This window comes from Mixophyes fleayi, chromosome 1 (genome assembly GCF_038048845.1).
Source record: "Mixophyes fleayi isolate aMixFle1 chromosome 1, aMixFle1.hap1, whole genome shotgun sequence".
NCBI classification, from domain to species: Eukaryota; Metazoa; Chordata; class Amphibia; order Anura; family Limnodynastidae; genus Mixophyes; species Mixophyes fleayi.
The window spans coordinates 171,369,170-171,389,871 of NC_134402.1; the positions used below are offsets into that span (position 1 = coordinate 171,369,170).

General features: G+C 38.4%; 1 protein-coding gene across 1 annotated transcript in view; it reads right to left on the reverse strand.

Annotated features, from left to right (window-relative positions):
• Nucleotides 1–20,702, reverse strand: part of DNAH6 (dynein axonemal heavy chain 6) — a 218,960-nt gene that overhangs the window by 145,883 nt on the left and 52,375 nt on the right. Inside the window, exons 19-27 of the mRNA XM_075199102.1 lie at nucleotides 18,217–18,309; nucleotides 17,166–17,285; nucleotides 15,998–16,178; nucleotides 14,055–14,151; nucleotides 6,475–6,670; nucleotides 6,201–6,365; nucleotides 5,365–5,478; nucleotides 3,968–4,093; nucleotides 508–663 (exon numbers count right to left, since the gene is read on the reverse strand). Of these exons, the coding sequence (XP_075055203.1) occupies nucleotides 508–663; nucleotides 3,968–4,093; nucleotides 5,365–5,478; nucleotides 6,201–6,365; nucleotides 6,475–6,670; nucleotides 14,055–14,151; nucleotides 15,998–16,178; nucleotides 17,166–17,285; nucleotides 18,217–18,309 (1,248 nt within the window). The remainder of the gene's footprint in view (nucleotides 1–507; nucleotides 664–3,967; nucleotides 4,094–5,364; nucleotides 5,479–6,200; nucleotides 6,366–6,474; nucleotides 6,671–14,054; nucleotides 14,152–15,997; nucleotides 16,179–17,165; nucleotides 17,286–18,216; nucleotides 18,310–20,702) is intronic.

Consider the following 20,702-nt stretch of genomic DNA (forward strand, 5'->3'; position numbering starts at 1 on the left):
AAAGTTTATTGAAGAGACAAGATAGCTGCATGGAAACAAGTTTTCAGACCAGTGAACTCTGTTATCAAGCAGGCTGGAGCAGGGACATTGGCATCATACTGTGTCTGTACCTCGCCTCATTACCTCTTGTTCACCGGATTGTCAGTGTAAATTTAAAAAAAAATAGTACAAAATGATGGAGGGATCACAGAGGGTGTTGAAGCGTAAAGATATACTGTAACTGTTCTAGCTAAGGATTACAGGTCCACTTTAAATAGCACCCGTTGTCTACACTCCGAGGAAGCCGTCATTTTGTGGGCTGAACCAATTCATGTCAACGCTGTTTATCAATTCACTATGAACTAGTGACATCACTGACACAGCAGAGAATTGATAGGCTGTCTTCTCATGGACGAAAATTTAGCCATCAATATCCTGATCTCATCTATGTGTAGGTTGGATACATTAATATAGCTGTTAGGGTATTCTTCAATGCCAGCTCTTGTTCAATCAATAAAATATTCTTACAGTTAGAGGTGTTATCACCAGACGAGGACAGGCACCGAGATACTCATAAGCATATGTATACTGAGACAGAGCCATCCGGGCAACACAGTTGTCAATATCTAGGTCCCAATAGTAGCGTAATTGTCTCTGCCACTCGAAACTGTCAATGCTGTCAACCTAAATAGAGGGAAAACACAAACATAAATATATGTATGTAAAAAGGTGTGCTTGGCTGCAAAACTATTCGCCCCGTTGGCACTTTTCACTTTTTATTTTCTTATATTATGAAATCAAAGTTGCATTATTCAGTTATTCTGACCACTGATCAACACAGAATAATCTGTAATAACACATAAAAACAACTTGTTTTAGATTTAATACAAATAAAAAAAACAATAATTGGTTTATTTGCTCAAATACACTTAAATAAACCCTGGAGAAAATCAGTTGTCTTCAGAGGTCATATAATGCACTGGCCAAAGTACACTTACATTTAATAGATTTAAATATAAATGCACCTGTGAGAGGTTCTACAATTGGTAAGTGCATTTTCAAACAAGAGCTTCATTATGAAGATCAAATGACATTCAAGGCAAGTCTGGCAAAAGGTTATTGAGAAGCACAAATCGAGGGAAAGATAATATGACTTTCAATAGCCCCCTGAGCACTGTTACGTTCATCCTAAAGAAATGGAGACAATATGGCACACAGTCCTCAGAAACATCTTTGCAAGAAGGGCACTTGTTTGGAAGGCCACCAAGAGGCCTATGGTATATCTGACAGATAGGAGAATCTGTCCTTGGGACAACACTAGCCTGGAAGCATAATGCTACGGTGATACTTCTCTGTTTCAGGGGCTGGAGAACTTGATGGAGGAAGAAAATGACAAATCTTAGAGAAAAAATAGCTGCGGTCTGCAAAAGACTTATATTCTAGCAGGACAATGACACAAAGCATTTGTTTGTCTTACATACTAAAAGAAAACAATGTCTTTGAGTTACCTAGCCGTTGATGTCATTGAAAATCTGTTGAATAACTTGGAACTTGGAAGAGCCCCGAAGGTCACTAAGTGACCAAACTGTTGGCATACACTACTTGACACTTTTCTTAATTAAACCGCACTTTTGATTGACGACATGTGGAATGCATTCCAATACTTTTTCATACACATATATGCATATACAAACACATGCTTTTTTATAATGCTTTCAAAATATTCATATTTAATAGTATTTGTAGGAACAGCCATAATGCTGGTCTTTTTTCTCAATTAGTGTATTTTGCACTTTGTCATTTCAATCCCATGTATTCTACAGCAGGGCTAAGCAGCAACGTCAAGTTCTAAATATTTAGCAAACGCAATTCACTTAGAGGAACACTTAACTCAATGATATTGATTTGGTCACTTATTGAATTACCTGTGCTTTGGCCAAGCTATACTTACAGCACTGTAAAACCGCAAAATAAATGTTTTGATATAAGAGAGTGAACTGTATCGCTCTGTCTTTTTGAATGACAAAACATATTTTTATACTGAAAATGATTCCTTTGCCCAATGCCTGCTGCTGTATTTCTATGGAAATCCCACATCCCAAGTCACTGACTTGAATAAAAAAATAAAGTGCACTATCAGCAGTAATGTACAATAGAACACACTAGTCATGATTTATAGACTCTCACAGAATGCTCTTTCCTCTCAGTATATAGCATATGTTGAAGATAAAAATAACATTGCCAGGCAGCCTCAGATTGCCAGCCATCACTGGAACATAAAGAAATAAATGAAGACACATAGAGGAATCTGAGTGCAATATCTCTACAACACTATAAAAAGAACTCTATGGGCCTGATTCATAAAGGGACATATACTGAATGCAACGTGCGTTTGTTTTAAAACGCATGGAATTCAGGCATCCGCACACCCAAATTCAACTAGGAGCAGATATGAAGATACATGCGCCTATGGATTTGGGTGTTGGTCTCTACACAAGGAACTGCAGGATATGTCCAATCCCAATGTGGAATATAAATTGGCAAAACAAAAAAAAAACTAGTCAATTAATATTAATATTAATATTTCTTTTTCCATGAAATAAATTTATTAGGATGTTGTTAATGTCTACTGAACATAAAGTAGATTTTCACAGGTGCGCCTGATTGCAAACACATGTAAAAGTATTCATACGTGACTGTCATCACTAGGACACAGGACTTAGACTAGCCCTGTAGCTGGAGCAAGAGATACGGCAGAAAAACAAGTAACTCTAAAATGCCCAGAGCTTGAATCACAAGTGGCTGCATGCGCTTGAGTTTGGCACACCCCTACTGTACATTGACTATGCGAGAATGCCCCTTTCATGACAATCCCAACCAATTTTTATCAACATGGCATACTTGGATGGAGTACTTTGATACCTAAGGTCCTCTCCGATTCTTTGTTTTTTCACATAGGAGATGAGAGCTCTTCACACATTTTTTCATCCCCCCCTCTCATTCCATCCTCCCCTCTATTCCCAACCTCTTTCTCCCCCTACTAACATTTCCCGCCCCATCCCCTCTTTGCTCCCCTTATTCCCTTTCTCTCTTATGATCTATACATCGGTCTGTACTATTTCATATATCTGCAATCTTACACTGAGATACGCACATACTTTCATTCTATTGACAAAAAATTGTATTTTGGATTTGCACTTGTTCTGATATGTATATGTTAACATTTCAATCCAAATCCCCTCCCCCCCTCTTTTCCTTTTTGTACCCCTCCCTCACACCCTTGATTTTAGTGAAATTTCAATAAAAAAAACAAAAACAAAAACGGAGATGTTGTCTATAGCAACCAATCAGATTCTAGTTAGCATTTAGATTCTAGTTAGCAATTTAGTACATTCTACAAATGACTGCTAGAATCTGATTGGCTGCTATAGGCAAATCTCCACTTTTTCAAACCTGCAGTTCAGTAAATATACCCCATAATGTGTCAACCTTATTTGAATAATGCTGTTAGCAGAGCCGTAACTTAAAATTTTAGCACCTGGGGCGAGAAAAAAAAGTTCCCTGCCCCACATTAGCCCTCAGTTTTAACCAAATTAACCTAAAATATTCATATACTGCGGCTCCTTTCAGCTTTGCACCGTGGGTAGTCGCCCTTATCGCACAGCACTAGTTACTTTTTAGGATATTAACCATATAGCTGTGTCTGCATGTACTTTTATTAGTGTGTTTGTTATGGACCAGATGTACTCAATGCAGTAATTTTACAAAAATAAGAAAGGAAATCTTTTGAACACAATAAAAATAAAAATGACCACAGTTTCATATAACAGATGATCCAGTAATTGTACTAATGTGAATATTTCATATCAGCTTTTTATTAAAACCAGCTAAAAATAAATATACCTGTACCAAAAATCATTACAAAGGCAGTAAGTTAACGTATGGTATATTAATCTGCTTACATACTCCTACCAGAGGGTAAGATTACCTGATCCTTTACAAGGTCACTGACAATGTCCCTTGCATGTACATCAATTGTGATCAGAGCAGTTATGATGTTTCTGTGCAAAGCAGGAAGCTGACCTCGGACAAGTCCAGCTAAAGCATTCAGTCTCTATAAGTGGAAAGAAAAACACCCAATACAATTTTAAAGAACCACAAACGTTTATATATTTAAACTTAGTATACATACTTTGGAAAATGCACAATGTACACTACATCAGATTGTATATATATATGATACAAGATGGAGCAAATAGTAGCATAAATAATTGATGATGCCTCTATATAGGCCATTGGTGAGAGCATACCCAGAATACTCTGTTCTGTAATAAATACGGCCAACATTGACAGTCCATGTCAAGGCACACCACAATCAAACCACACGTAATTTTGTTTAGCCCAAACCCTAAAATGTGGTGTGGTCTACCCCCAGTGGGGGCATTCAAAATCACTGATGTCTATGAGCCAGTTTCAAGGGCAGTTATGCACAACATATGAGTAACTTTGAATAAACTTGAATGAAAATGTATTAAAACGGACAAATAAAAAAATAATTGAACAGAAATTCAACTAGAAGGTACTGCTGCCTAATATCTTTTGAATTGTTCTAAAGAGGATGGGTGTCTCCATTGCTCTTTGCATGTTATTCTGCTTCTGTTTCTCTGACACATACCGAAATATATGTTTACTTGGAGTCATATAAGGGATACAGCTGCGTAAAGCATGCAAATAGACAATACATCAATAGCAACAAACCTGTAACATGAATCTGATTGTCAAGATTGCAACTAAAAACTGTGCCCGCGTGAATTCCCCCCCTCCCCTCCCTTAACCTTCCCAATCTGCTCTTTCCCCTCCCCCCATTTTGCCCTATACCATCCCCTTGCTCCCCCTTCTTTACCTTTTTCCTTTTATTGATATAATTTAAAACCAAATAACATATTTATGGTACCATGCTCATATGAAGCTGAATTTGCTTTGTAAAAGCACTGTGAGAGGGTGTTGCACACACTGCTAAATTTGTTAAATTTGTATGTGCATTTACCATCTCACTAATATACCTCCCAAGAGTTTTATATTCTGTAATGCTGTTCAAGATTAGATGTTATTAATAAAACGTATTTAAAAAAAAAAAAAAACTGTGCCCAATTTTTTTTAAGGTGAGTAAAAGTATGAGAAGGTTTAGAAATACCTAAATATACTTCTCCTTCAAGATCTCTTGTAATCTCTACTGCAGGCCTGGCCAAGCTGTAGCTCTCCTGGTGTTGTGCAACTACAAGCCCCAGCATGCCCTGCCAGCTATCCAGTGACAAAGCATGCTGGGACTTGTAGTTTCACAACAAATGGAGAACCAGGCCTTGTTTGTTGTAATGGAGAACGTACCTCAAAATTAACTTTTTCAAACTGTGCCACTGATTTCAGGTTCTCCTCACCGTCCCCCTCAAGGCAGTGAGTTAGATCTCTGCACCACATGAGCTGAGAAATTGTTAACACCACCTGCAAGAAAAATAACAAAAATGTTGTCATTTCTAATAAACTTTATGGTTTTTTTAATATTACGTTTCTCACCATTGTTGTAGAAAAAATCAGTGTGGACTATGTCATGCGGAGCGCATGTTGTTCAGGTCTAATGTATCAGACTTGACAACAGTTTCTGGTTAGTTCTGGATGATACCTCTTTTAAGCAACCTTATATGCTGCTACCTACAGATCTCCCAGCAGCTCCATAATAGCAAAACTATACAGCAGCGAATACTGGTGTCCTTTACCCTACATAAGAATCCTAACAACTACAATCTGCAGTGTAATACACACTTTCATTTGTATAGGTTTAATATTGGATTTGTGAAGCGCATCTGCTGGTTATCTCCGCCATTGTCTGGGTCAAATTGGGACTTATGACGATCACATCACCTATTATGCCTTAAAACACCAAGAAAACTAAAGCTAGCAATTACTGTGCACGTTTTACATATCGGAAATATTTTTCACATACAAAACATGAAATTATTAATTATATTGATTAGTGGATGGAAAAGCTCTTCTAATATATATTATATACTAATCAGTGGTAGAAGTGGGCTGGTATACGGTGGTATTCCATACTGCCACTTCTCCTACTGCCATACCGCCACTTCTACATTTCCATACCGTCATTTTTAAATTTCCACTGTGAACATTGACACTAATTGTATTAAAGGCAAAGTGAAATAAATTACCTGAGAAGGATGTCCGGCAACGACCCACTCCACTCTGCTTTTATTTTGATAGTCAGCTATGGCAGCCTTGCTAAGACGTCTCAAGGAGCTGAACATTGCTTCCTCCACCTTTCCCAACCAGTCCTCAACATTTCCTCTCGCCTTAAGACCTTTTCCCAAGCTCACCTAGTGGTGAACAGTATAGTTATACATAAAACAAATGCAGTATAGTATTTAAGTGGTGACACAAAATCAGTTAACAGTAACTCAGAAAACTATGAATAATGAACTTTACCCTCTCTCCTTCGGGTGACAGCATGGCTAATATATCATTAGTAAAAACTTTTTCCTGGTCCCCATCCGATGATGCAGTGGCAAACACAAGTTTGGCAATGGAATCAAAGCACTTCTTTAGGTGAGGCTGAACTGCCTGAGGATTGCGTGTCTGGGCTAATATTTCTAGCAGTTCATCATTGGACAGGAAGTAAAATCTATGTGCGAAAATATTAGACTTTTGTTACTCAAAATAACAATACAATCTACATACATAAATGAATCAAACTTGAAATCAATATGCACAGGGCCATCTTTTCCATTGGGCACGATGGGCAGGTGCCCGGGGACCCCACGGGCAAGGGGGCCCCATAGGCAGGGCTCTTAATTAGGAATAAATAATCCTGCAAAAGAGAAAACCTACAAAAAAAACCTTCAAGGGTCACTGAGCAAGTACATCTATCTATCTCTATCTCAATACATCTATATCTATCTCTCTCTCTGTCTCTATCTCTGTCTCTCTCTCTATATATATCTATATCTATATCTATATAGGGGCCCCGGTGCACTGCTTTGCCCGGGGGCCCATAATGTTGTTAAGATGGCCCTGAATATGCACAATATTGTTAAATGTAGACACTGGAGGAAATGGAAATGGGGAAGAGAGCAACATTTTCATTGAAAAAAGGTCAGGGAATGGGTATTCTGGTAGGCACTTTTGGAGTATTTGCAATGTTTCCAGACTATTTGAGAGTATACATTACAAAAATGTCACAGACATACAGTTAATTAGTATAAGGGGAGTGAATACAATTAGACCATAAGGTTTGCGATTCACCAGTGAAAATGCACACATTTTTCAACTTATTTTGTATGAATTTGCAGACATACTCCCAATGATTTTTTTTCCAATACAAAAGCATAGGCAGCACTGAAAAGTCCAATTCCATTGTTAAAACCTGTGAAATGATCGCGCGTTATCACTCATGCATTGATGATAAGTTCTCTCAAAACAGTTCACACTGCAGAAGGGGGTGAAAAGTTTTACACAATATTTTCTAAATGAGGTATATTTTTCTTAACTTTTCATGCTACAACAAGTCCTCGTTATTACACCACACAAACAAAAACATATACAAAGTAAGCAAACTACTAGGCTTAAATACAATGAGGCCCCTGATCAAACCTCTCATTACCATTGATCTTTCGCTCCTATTCTATCCTGAACGAAGGTTCAATGAGTAAACTGTGAGGAAGAGATAATCTGGATTCGCTCCCACCCCATACATCCCCTTAGTAACAATGCCCCTAATCCTTTCCCTATCCTCGGACCTCACATTTCTCTCTGGTGTTTTTATTATGCTTAACACTTAATAATGGTTCTTCTCACCTAATTCTAGCCTATATTTAACTATTGTTCCCATTAAACATCTGTTAAAAAGGTAACATAAAGTATTGTATGCTATATCTCTGATCTGAACAGCTTACTCTGCCTAACCCATACTTCTCTTTTCTGTATCCTTTTTCCAATTAAAAAAATAAAAAATAAAATTTATTTTAAAAAATAAATAAAGATAACACATACTGGCACTATACTTAGAAATATAAACCACTGCCCAGAGACACACACACACACACAAAAACAAAAAATGTACAGCATCTTTTTGATTTGTTTACTTGAAATTTCAAGTATAAGAAATATAATTATATAACATGTGCCACGTCTGAATCCCACTGTGCCCTCCCTTCTGTATCATATTGTTCCCCTCTTCTGTATCACACTGTGCCCCCCTTCTGTATCATATTGTTCCCCTCTTCTGTATCACACTGTGCCCCCCTTCTGTATCGCACTGTTCCCCTCTTCTGTATCACACTGTGCCCCCCTTCTGTATCGCACTGTTCCCCTCTTCTGTATCACACTGTGCCCCCCTTCTGTATCACACTGTGCCCCTGCTCCCCTTCTGAATCACACTGTGCCCCTTTCTGTATAACACTGTGTCCCTGGCCCCCTTCTGTATTACACAGTGCCCCCTTCTTTATCACACTGTGCCCCCTTCTGTATCACACTGTGCCCCACTTCTGTATCACACTGTGTCCCCCTCCATGTCTCACACTGTAGCCCTATCCATGTCTCACACTGTGCCCCTGGCCCACTTCTGTATCACACTGTGTCCCCCTCCATGTATCACACTGTGCCCCAAACATGTATCACACTGTGCCTCTCTCTATGTCTTTCACTGTGTCACCCTCCATGTATCACACTGTGCCCCTGGTCCCCATTTGTATCACACTGTGCCGCCCTCCATGTATCACACTGTGCCTCTGGCCCCCTCCATGAATCACACTGTGCCCCATGTATCACACTGTGCCCCTCTCCAGGTATCACACTATGTCCCTCTTCATGACTGAAACTATGTTGCCCACCATATGTCACACTGTGCCCCTCTTCATGTCTCGCACTGTGCCACCCTCCATGTCTCACACTGTGCCCCCCCCCTCCATGTATCACACTGTGCCCTACTCAATGTATCACACTGTGCCCCTCTAAATGTATCACACTGTGCATCCCTCCATGTATCACACTGCGCACCCCTCCATGTACCCCACTGTGCCCCCTCCATCTCTCTCATTGCGGGTACGCAGGAAGAGGTTCTCCAAGACAATCACCGGTGTAGCGACAGTAGTAGACAGGCGTAGTCAGGTCAAAGCCAAACGAGCGGTGCTGTACACAGGGAGGTTCCAGAGAGAAGTCAGGTCAAGCAAAATAGTCAAACCATCAGCCGGGCAGCAAGGAACCAGAACGAAACACAGGAGAATAGTAACAGGAGGCCATGTCAGAACCGAAGAACACAGGATCAGAAGTTCAGGAAGCGCTGGAGCAGGAGTGAATCAATACTCTGGCACCCAACATGTGTCAGAGGGTGCTCTATATACCATAAGGTGCATCCTGATTGGGTGATGGAGATTTGGCAGTCAGACACGCTGACCGCTGACAGGTGAGAGGAGATAGTGTCCAGCTGCCTAGGAACAGGATGTGACTGAACAGATCATGTGCACGCATTGCGTGCAAGGAACAAGGAGAAGGCTGACGAAAAGGTGCAGGCTTCCTTCTCCTGCACCAAGTGTCAGTGTGGAGATGGCACTTGACAATAACTATCTATAACATCTAAAAAGCGATGTTATAATCTTTTTGCACACTCTCAGTGGGCATTATATGAAATAAGTGCCTGCTACCCAGTTGAGAGGGATCTATCTGCATAGATAAAACAACTTTTCCAAAGCTTGGCAGCTGGCACAACTCCACAAGCTGCTCTCAAGATGTCGGGCAATAGAAATGGCAAACATGGTCCTGATCTCTCTGATACCTAGCCATCATTTCCTGAGGGCTCTAATGATTCTGATCAGGAGTAGGATCTCAGGAAACATATGAAATCACTGCCAGCTATGGCAGATCTGGAACACTTTGTAAGCCAAGCTGAAATGGCCTATAAGCAGGGGAGGGCTAGCAAATTTTAGCCTGGGGGGCAAGAGTCGACTTAGCAGCCTATTTTAAAGAAAAAAAATGCAGGTGGCCCAGTCACCCAGCCCAAGGGAGCCCACTATGGGACTGGCCTGGGGGCAGATACCCACTGCTCCCCTGCCCAGCCAAGCCCTGCCTATAAGAGAGGCCTGGCAGAGGCCAGGAAAGAGATGCTACATGTTAAGGAGAGGATGGCCCAGGTTGAAAATGCCCAAAGTACCCTCAGACAAATAAATAGACAAAAATGCAAAACACTACAGCGTCACAGTGAAATTATATTGAGGAGATTCATTACCACATGAACTAAGAAAAAGATAATAGAGAAGGCATTAGCAAACACCACTGGCATTGAGACATTGGCCCAAAAATGTCAGGATGTGACATAATAATTAAACAAACTAAATTAAATAAGGCTTTAATTTTGTTCAATTGCAAAATGCAATCCTAATTTTATATTATATGTAAAGTGTAGGTGAAAAAACTGGTGTTTCTATTTGGACAACAAAGAACTAATCGCGTTCAGGTGTGATAATACTGTAAGAATAAGAAAAGAGAATATAGATATAAACATCCCTTAGTCTATTAGTAATCCAATTATGTTTAGATCTTAAATATAAATATTAGTCTGAAGGTTGCACCCAAATACTTGAAACATGAGTGTACAGGAAAAGGAAGAGACAGAAAAATATATTGAGGCACTCTGGCATGTTGTCTTAGATATTAAAATCATACATTTTATTGGTATGCATTAAAAAGAAAATTGTTTGGTGCTTTTGGTTTCAATATAAGTCACAAAACAATATAAACAAAGTGAATAGTGAATTAATAAAACTTGTGTACTGTGATTAAAATGCAGAATACACTGCAATGGCTTTGAAGTCTCTTATATTACTCAAAACAATAAACACTTGTATTTGTGTCTGGTTTATTAATTCTGCTATCTATTATCATAATTGATGGTCCTTATTAATATCCTTTCATATGTGGGAGAAAAAAATATCCATCCAGATTAGTATGAAAAGACCTATACCACTCAGTGGTAAAATGGATATTAATGGTAATTGCTAATTGTGCTTTTAAGGCTTTCAATTAAAAAACACCTTATAGGTTAGTCATAGGTCGAGATCCCTTCATCTATAGGAGTGATTCATGATAAATTATCTGAGGAATATTAATGCCATTAGTATACTCATTAAATAGCCATAATTATCTTGAAATGGAATGATGTGTCAACCACACTGAAGGGTTGCAATTGAGAAGTGGATTATTGGCTACCTGCAATGAGTCTCTCTAGTATAAAACAAAAATTCCCTGAATATAATTATATTGAATCGAATGTGACCGTTAGATGGCTTTAACATAGACAGCCAACTTACCATTCTGTCACTCTGGGATGCGAGAGTGTGAACTATGTGATGCTACATGAATTCAATTAAACGTTTTCTAATTAAACTAGACTTTCTGATATAGACAGTTAGCCGTCCATTATTTCACCTTGAGATATGATAATGTGGACAATACATAACGGCACTGCATAAATCTGAATATTATTGACCAGACTAATCTATTCCTCCAGTATATTTATATTGAGGGAATTTTCGTTTCATAGTAGAAAGACTCATTGCAGGTAGCCAATAAGCCACTACTCAATTGCAACCCCGTCAGCTTGATTGACACATCACTCCATTCCATGATAATTATGGCTATTTAATGAGTATACTTATTGCATTAATATCCCTTAGATAATTTATCATGAATCACTCCTATAGATGAAGGGATCTCTACCTATGCATAACCTACAACTTAGAAACACAATTAACATTACCATTAATATCCACTATACCACTGAGTGATATAGGTCAATATTATTGAGAGCTGAGATCACTAATGTCATGTGATACACCTCACTTATGCCTGGTATTTTATTGCTCATCAATAAAATATTTTTCAGCCTTTTCACACTAACCCCATATTGGTTTTCCCCACATATGACAGGAGATTAATAAGGACCATCAATTATGATAAATGATAATAGATAGTAGAATTATTAAATCAGACACAAATACAAGTGTTTACTGTTTTGAGTAATGTAAGAAACAACAAAGCCATTGCAGTGTATTCTACATTTTTAATCACAGTACACAAGTTTTATTAATTCACATTCACTTTGTTTTTATTATTTCGCAACCTTCATTGAAACCAGAAATACTAAACAATTTTCTTGTTAATGCATACCAATAAATTATATGATTTTAATATCTAAGTCAACATCTCAGAGTGCCTCAAAATATTCTTCTGTTTCTTCCTTTTCCTGTACAATACTGTAACAATACTACAGCATGGAGGCAAGGTCTAGTGATAAGGGTGCAGTCTGTGAAGTGCCTACCTTCTGATCACCTTAAATACAACTTTCACCCTTTAAAACGGATCCTCATTCTTTTAGTGTAAAATATGATTGCAGTTTTTGACTACAATCATGCTGTCAGGCTGGAAGAGCCGCTGAATTCAGGAAACACCAACTGGTATCAGCGCCACTGAACTAGGAGGTGCGGAATCTAACGTACCCATGGTGTTTACCAGGAGTCCCCGCAAGGAGGTCTGGTCTTAGCTGCAAGAGGTATGCAGGTCGCGATCCACCTAGACAGCTACCAGTGTGATGAAGAAGGGTCAGGACGGTCCGGGTCTAACCAGCGGAGACAGGCAGTACAACAGAGATATCCGAAGCAAAGTCAAACATGCCAAGGTCAAGGGTCATGAGAAATCCAGAGAATAGTCAGCAAGCCGGGTCAATAACCAGGTAGAAAACAGGAACCAGGAGATTGAGTCAAATGGAAGCCAGGTCAGAACCAAATATCAATGCAGGAACAAAGGAATGCTGGAGAACACGGGGACCTGATACTCTAGCACCCTAATGGTGCCAGAGTGAGATTTAAATAGAGGCTGCAGCACACTGCTAGGAGGAGAGCTGGGGGGCAGAAGCGGTGACAGGAAGAATCCCGTTGCCTAGCAATGGGACGAGGCGGCGCACATGCGCCCGACATCGTCAGGACGCTGCATGCATGTTGCCTAGCAACAGGACACCCCAAGCCGAATCCGCCAGGTGACCGTCCCCACTTTGTGGAGGAACAGCGGGGACGGCGCCTGACACAAGCAATTGGAGATTTGATAGATGGTAGTATGATATCTTAGGGAAAAATATATGAGTGGTTCAAAGCTATGACTCGTTATTAATAAGCTGTGCTTTAGCTGAGATGTCATGTACCCCCTTTTAAATTTACCATGCTATAGCCCATTTAAATGGGAGAGTGGAAAACTGAGGTTAGAATGCCTTTAACGTGGATGGAAACCCTCAGTCTCATTGCAATATGTGTTGCAACTGGCGAGGGGACTCAGCAGTAAGGGGTCTACCTGGGTGAAGAGGGCATCCCAGTGCGTAAGGTGATGTCAATTGTGATAAATATTGTGATATGGCCAGAGATTTCCACTATATTTAAACTAGTAACTGGTTGTTTGCTATGGATTTTTATAGGGAGATTTCAATAGTAACAATTTATACAATTAAAGCTACCACATTATACTTCATAGCATAGCATTCAAATAACATCCCATAAAAAACACAAACAAAAAGCATATGAATCAAATACACAGAGTGGGCCTGATCCATCAAGGGACGTGTCTGCTGGTTTTGAGCGTAGCTTACGCACAATCACTCTGCGTATGCCCAGAACTGGCAGAAACGTCTGTGAACGCACTCCTGTTCCGTGCCTCCAATTTTCAAAAGCTGAATTCAGGCGGATGTAAAGCCTGAATACGTGCGTATAATACAGAACGCGGGTTGCGTTCAGAATATGCGCCTTGATGAATCAGTCACAGCAAGTTTACTGTCTATATTCACCTTGCCCTACATAGTTGCTGTGTTTTTGCTCAGTAAGCCAAAGAAACATTTTCCACAATAAACAAGACTCCAGGGGCATCAATCTTATTTATTGTTAACAATTCTAATTTAAAGTACTGAAATCAATATAAATAAAGTAGAATAAAACAATCTGTTTGACTGATAAAGTAGCTTATATCTTGCTGACCTTGGAAAGACAACGCGTTTGGATTCCAAGTAAGCCTCCAGGCATTTCTGAATTTGATCAAGGAGTGCATTGTTATTTTGAAATGACTCCAGAAGACCTGAGCATGATGAAATATTATATTAATTAAAACATTTTTTTACTAACTCATGATCCACTAGAAAATAATAATACAATGAGCACTCTGACCAATGCATACATTTTGTAACATTATTTCGAAAAAATCAATCTTACATATCAAATTAAAATACTTGAATTTAATTATTCCTGGACAAATGTTAATATACTGTGCTATATACACAGATCATCCACAATATTAAAACCACTGACAAGTGAAATGAATTTCCATTTATTAGATTGTTACAATGGCACCTGTCAAGGGGTGGGATATAATAGGCAGCAAGTGAACAGCCAGTTCTTGAAGTTGAAGCAGGAAAAATGGGGCAAGCGTAAGGATCTGAGTGACTTTGACAAGGGCCAAATTGTGATCACTAGATGACTGCATCACAGCATCTCCAAAACAGCAGATCTTGTGGGGTGTTACCAGTATGCAGTGGGTAGTACCTACCAAAAGTGGTCTAAGGAAGGGCAACTGGTGAACCAGCATCAGGGTCATGGGTGCCCAGGCTCGTGGGGAGCGAAGGTTAGCCCTTCTGTTCTAATTCCACACTGTAGGACAAATTTCTGAAAAAGTTAATGCTGGTTATGTTAGAAAGGTGCCATGGAGGCCCCACCTCGCAAATTACAGGATTTAAAGGATCTGCTGCTAATGTCTTGGTTCCAGATTCCTCAACGGGGCAGAGCTGTTTTGGCGGCACGAGGGGGGCCTACACAATCAGGAAGTTGATTTTAATGTTCTGTTACATCAGTGCTGACCCATCGAGGCATGGATTCCACTTCCTTGTTAACGTGATACCTGCAGATTTGTAAGCTGCACATTTATGCTGCAGATCTCCTGTTCCACAACATCAACACATCCTAGGATCCATCCATAGATTCATGCAGTTTATGCTGTTTCCTGTTCTTAGCTGACAGATTGGAAACCTGGTGTGGTCTTCTGCTGCTGTAACCCATCCACTTCAAGGTTTGACATGTTCTGCTTACAGAGATGCTGTTCTGCATACTGCTGTTGTAACATATGGCTATTCGAGTTACTGTTGCTTCCTGTCAACTTGAACCAGCCTGTCAATTTTCCTTTGACATCTCTCATTAACAAGACGGTTTCACCCACAGAACTGCCACTCTCATGGTCAAAGTCACTTATATCAAATTTCATCCCTATTCTGGTGTTTGGTCTGTACAACAACTGAACCTCTTGACCATGTCTGCATGCTTTTATGCATTGAGTTGCTGCCACATTATTGGCTGATTAGATATAGTTATATGCACTACTGACCAGGTGTACAAGTGTACCTATTAAAGTGGCCACTGAAAATATTGACACTGAAAACAGTAAATGTTCCTTGGAAAAGTGTTTTTTTTTTCCAGTTAAATAATTACTATTATATTCCTTAAGGAAGACAAAGAATCTGGAGCAGGTAATGGATTCTATTTATTGACTGCATGTAGATGAATGTCTGAACCAGAGAAGCAATATAGCGATTTCTTGCCCTTGGCAAAATCCACCAGAAATGTAAGATCTTTAAAAGTGTGTGTGGGAAACCTATTCTCAGCCTAGACAGACAGCGGTTTAGACAAGGCATATATTTTTCCCACCTAATTTGGAGGGAAGATAGACTGAAGATTAGATAAGATCATTCACTTTCATTGTTCAACTACTATCATATTCATTCTAGATAACGGAGCAAATTGTAAGAAAATTTGATATTTTCCGTTTTAAAACAAATCATTTTAATGCAATGTTCCATTGACCAATATTTAAGAATGTAATGAAATACATGAGAAAATACATGAAATGATTTCAGGACAAAGGACAGTTTCCATACCGGGTTGAGTAGCTGCTCTGAAGGCATTAGGTAGACGGTTTACTTTTCTCATGATCTCCTTCCAGGATTTGTCCACTTGTAAAAACATCTTGGCCTCTGCAGGGAGCTGCCTTTGTATATCGGGAGCACTAAAAATACTTTCCAAATATAGCCAGTTCCTTTGACAAGTCAGCCACTCTTCCTAAATACAATATTTAGTACATACAAACAATCATCACTCTTTTACAGAATCAACTAATTTACAGATATGCATTACATGTATGCACTCTATTTCACTTATAACTGCGTCATGTATAAGACATTTAATCCTTCTGGTAAGTGCCTATGCAACAATAAACTGTATTATTTTATTCCAAATTGATATAGTTTAAAATAAGGAACAGTGAAAATTTGTAAAGAAGAAAAAAGAAGGGTATTAAAATTGATGAGAATATATGAAAGAGTGTGAGATAAAAAGCAGGAACAGTGATATGACATCAAGTTTGGGTATTTCTGTAATAGATCCTAAGCTACAAGATAATTAGATGAAATGGAAAAGGTAAAGTGGACAGCATTAAATTACGAACACAGAAGCTTATAATATATGCACGATCTATGATGAAAGCAACAAACAGCTTCAGAAATGAATTCACAATTGTACAATCTAAATCTGTTAGCTAGTGCTGGCGACTGTGATCATCATCAGCTTATATTTGCACCAGTCCGCAGTCATTGATCATTGATCATTGATCCATTGATACAGCTAATTACTGGTGTATCTGCCCCTCCGTACTGCCCTGCCTCAGTTTGCAATTACACATATATGCTCTTCCTGTTTCCCTTCCAGTCCCACCTTTCTAAGTGTAGAGTAACAAATCTGTATAATATAAATAGCCTTTTGTTGTGGAAAGGAGCGTGGGCCCAACTCAACCTGAGCCCCATGCTGTGTGTGCCAACAAGTTCTGTATTTCTTAAAGATTCTCCAAGAGACCACCTCAAATATTGTATCTCTCAATGACACAACAGCTTGTGTTTACTGTTTGTGTTCACTAGGGTACTTTATCATCTGATTACATCACATATGAAGTTTTTTTGAATCATCTCTAAATAAGGTTTTTGTTAAATAAAATGAAAAATAATATATGCTACTTAGAGATCATATAAAGTACACTTAAAGCATTTTACGCACAAGAGTTTGATTAAACAATGCCAGATTCCTATGCCATTCATCAACACGAGACTTAATGGGTCCAACATAACGAGAAGATGCAATGGTTGATATGTTTATAGTACTGTCGTCAAGCAGAACCTGAAAAGAAACAATATACATTTCATTGATGTAGTTGTCTTAAGATGTTTTCCTACCTCCTTAAATTGTCATCTGGGCTTACAGTAGATGAAGAACTACAGCACGTATATAGGATAAAAGAGTTCTTTATAGTTTTATATAATGCAGGGCTCCATGCAGACCACTTTTTTGAAGCCTATTTCAACAATTTACAACAAGTGAATAACTAAGTGTAGAAGAGAGAGAATAGCACACATAAGGGGCATAAAGTGATGTGTATATATAACTGGGTCTGCACTTCATCTGTTTACATCATAATTAGATGAACAAAGTTGAGGCAAAATTTCATTACAAAACAATTTTTTTCCTGGGGGAACAAGCGGTTTTGCAGAGATGCGAAGTTGCAGCAATACAATCTTCTGCAGAAATTTTTCAAAAATGTTCCTCATCTCTACCAATAAGGCTGAGGGGTATATTTACTATGCGTCATTCCAGTAGAACCACCTATTGCCGGCACTTTTATTAAAGACAAAGCCCATCGGGTTTTGTCTGTAATAAAATTGCCCATTCGGGAATCGGCGTTTCTACAGAACCGCCGCATAGTATGTCTATCCCTTATTCATACTAATAGGAAAGAATTGCATATTGACTGCAATATCTTTCCTTTCCAGATTTATATATTATAGGCAAGTTCTAGTTTTACAAAGTGAAAAGAACTGTGTCATAATAAATGGTAGTTTTAACTGAAGTATCATTTCTGGAGCTGTATCTGTATATCTATTCTTGTCTACACAGAACAATGTCAAACACTTTTATGCCATAAAGTGTCCACACATTACTAAATTAAATTACATAAACTGGTCTTTAAAAAATTTATACTATTCTACCGTTCAACATAAGATACTAGATACATAGAATACTTGGCTATCTCTATTCATTTGTACACTCTCACCTGGACCTCATCTGTGCCACCAAGAATGAACACATCTTTAGACTCACGATGTGGAAGAGTGATAAATTCTGTGGTTTTCCAAGAGTCCTCTACCTACAGTAGATAGAAGTAATGTACTCGGTTTAGTCACAAAATGACACATTTTATATAGTACTGCTGAACATTAGCATTCAAGAAAGAGTCTAATAGAAAGCTTGGTATAACTGTAAAGCTCTTTTTTTCATCATTAATATATAGGGCCGGATACATTAAAGAGAGCAAAGCAAAAAAGAAGGTGAAAGTTTGCATCTTGGCAAAACCATGCTGCATTGGAGGGGAAGGGGGGGGGTGAATTTAAAAGGTAGGGACAGATTGATAGTTGGAGTAGGGCATGTCCTAAATTAACTTTAAATTTTAGTGTAAAAATAAAGCAAGTAATTGCATGCTACATGAAAAAGCAGCCAGTATTTTCCTTACATGCAAAATAATAAACTAAGCTGCACCCCTCGCATTGTAACATGTTTGTCCAGGAGTAAACTTACTCCTTTACTCCTTTTTTTCTTTGCTCATCTTAATGACTCAGGCCCATAGTGTTTAACAAAGACATATCATACCCTTTTAAAAGCCATTATGTACTGTTAACAAGTAAGGTAAATCTAATATTTCAGTCAACAGAGTTATATGTACCAAACCATAAATGCCAAGGGAGGTCTAGGATAAGGTTGACTGGGGAGAAGCTGAGAAATAGCTTTATGCTCATTTTTTTACTGATCATTTTTATTTTTTCCTCTATTAATCTTCTCAAAACCATGGATAACTAGGTGATGGTTTAGTGGCAACATGCAAGATGCTATTTACAATGTATTTATATGTCCTAGGACAGTGCAAACTCTTAACCGCACTCCCCGTGCCAAAATTGCCCCATGTGCCCAATGTGATGCCCAACATTTTCCAACAGGTTTTTCCCAAGAAATAAAGATGTTATGTATCATATAAAAGAAAATCTTAATGCTTTGTGCATCCTGAACTTTCAGTACATGTAGTTTATGATAAGTACAAAATCCACCTTACATATTAGCTTCCTACCTGTCACATATGTCCAATAACAATATCTATTACCAAAACTGCTATTACCAGCACACAAAAAAGTGCTTACTCTGCTTTTGAGACTGAAATGACAAATTCAGTGGAGTAATAAGCAGTTATGGTCACAGAGCAAGTACTTTCAATGGTGCGCTATTATCATATTACAAACCCCCAAGATAAACTGAGTACACAGTTTGGTCAAAAAAAACTAATGTGTTTAAAATCAAAATTGATATGCATATGACAATTGAAATACACATAGCTTTGATGTACCCTTGATATTTACTATTATATAAATAAGAGTTAAACAAGAATTACATTGAAAGAAAATGGAAAAAGTTGGAATGAATGCGGCAAGAAGTTTTCAGAACTTTTCCAAACTTTTTTACTATGCATTCCATAGTAGAATTACAGCAAGCAAGGGGCAATGCATGCATACAAGTCTGAACAGTCAGACAATTTCATTCCATATTGTGGATTGCAGAGAGCAAAGCTAGATGTAGTGGTGTTAAGAAAAGTGCACTAATTTGAGATGTGCCATCTGGTTGTAGATGACCCTCAATGTCTAGGTAGGTTTTCACATATGTTTTTTTTACATGTATGACTTTCTTTTGCCAGCATATTGGGATAAAAATAGTACATTATAGACAAATACAAACAAATCAGGAAAATGTATATCAAAATACTGCATCTCCTAAATATTGGCACATCAAACATATGTAATATATACATGGGGCCTCTAATCCTTATACTTTGTTCAATGCTTAATGCAGTTATGGAGCAGGGAACAGAAACCAGGGTATTTTCATTAACATTTTTAAATCTTTTTTCATTAGTGGATATCATAATGAATCAGTTAAGACTCTCTCATTTTTCATACTAACAGATTACTTGGCAATTGGATCTTATAGTGCCTACTATGTAATTATATGATGTTTACACAGGATCAGGATATAATGGTACTGACATGTCCCAGACCTACAATCAGCAGGTTACATCATTGTGTTTGAACAGTAAGACTAAATGTAATAGTTGTTCGTCAACACTGTGTACCCACAGGCTGACATTGATAGTCAAAGTTCAGGGAAGGAGCCAACTATAGGAGAATGACATCACCCTCTAAAATGTTTTGTTTTGTTTTGTGACACTTTGGTATTTTGTGATCCCAGTACATCTCCCATCATCAGAGTTAGTAGCTGACACAACTATAATCTGTTTAAGAGGAACATTATGTAATCACAGATACTTAAAAAACACCTTCATAGGCAATAATGGAGATGATTACCAGTAAACAGACTGTGTGGCCAGTTGACCAGCTTAAAAAGAGAGTTGTTCCTGTAACTATAGAAATGGGTAGAGGAATAAAAAGGTAATAACAAAAGTTCTTGTATGTTACACATAGTCAATAATGCTCATTTGCA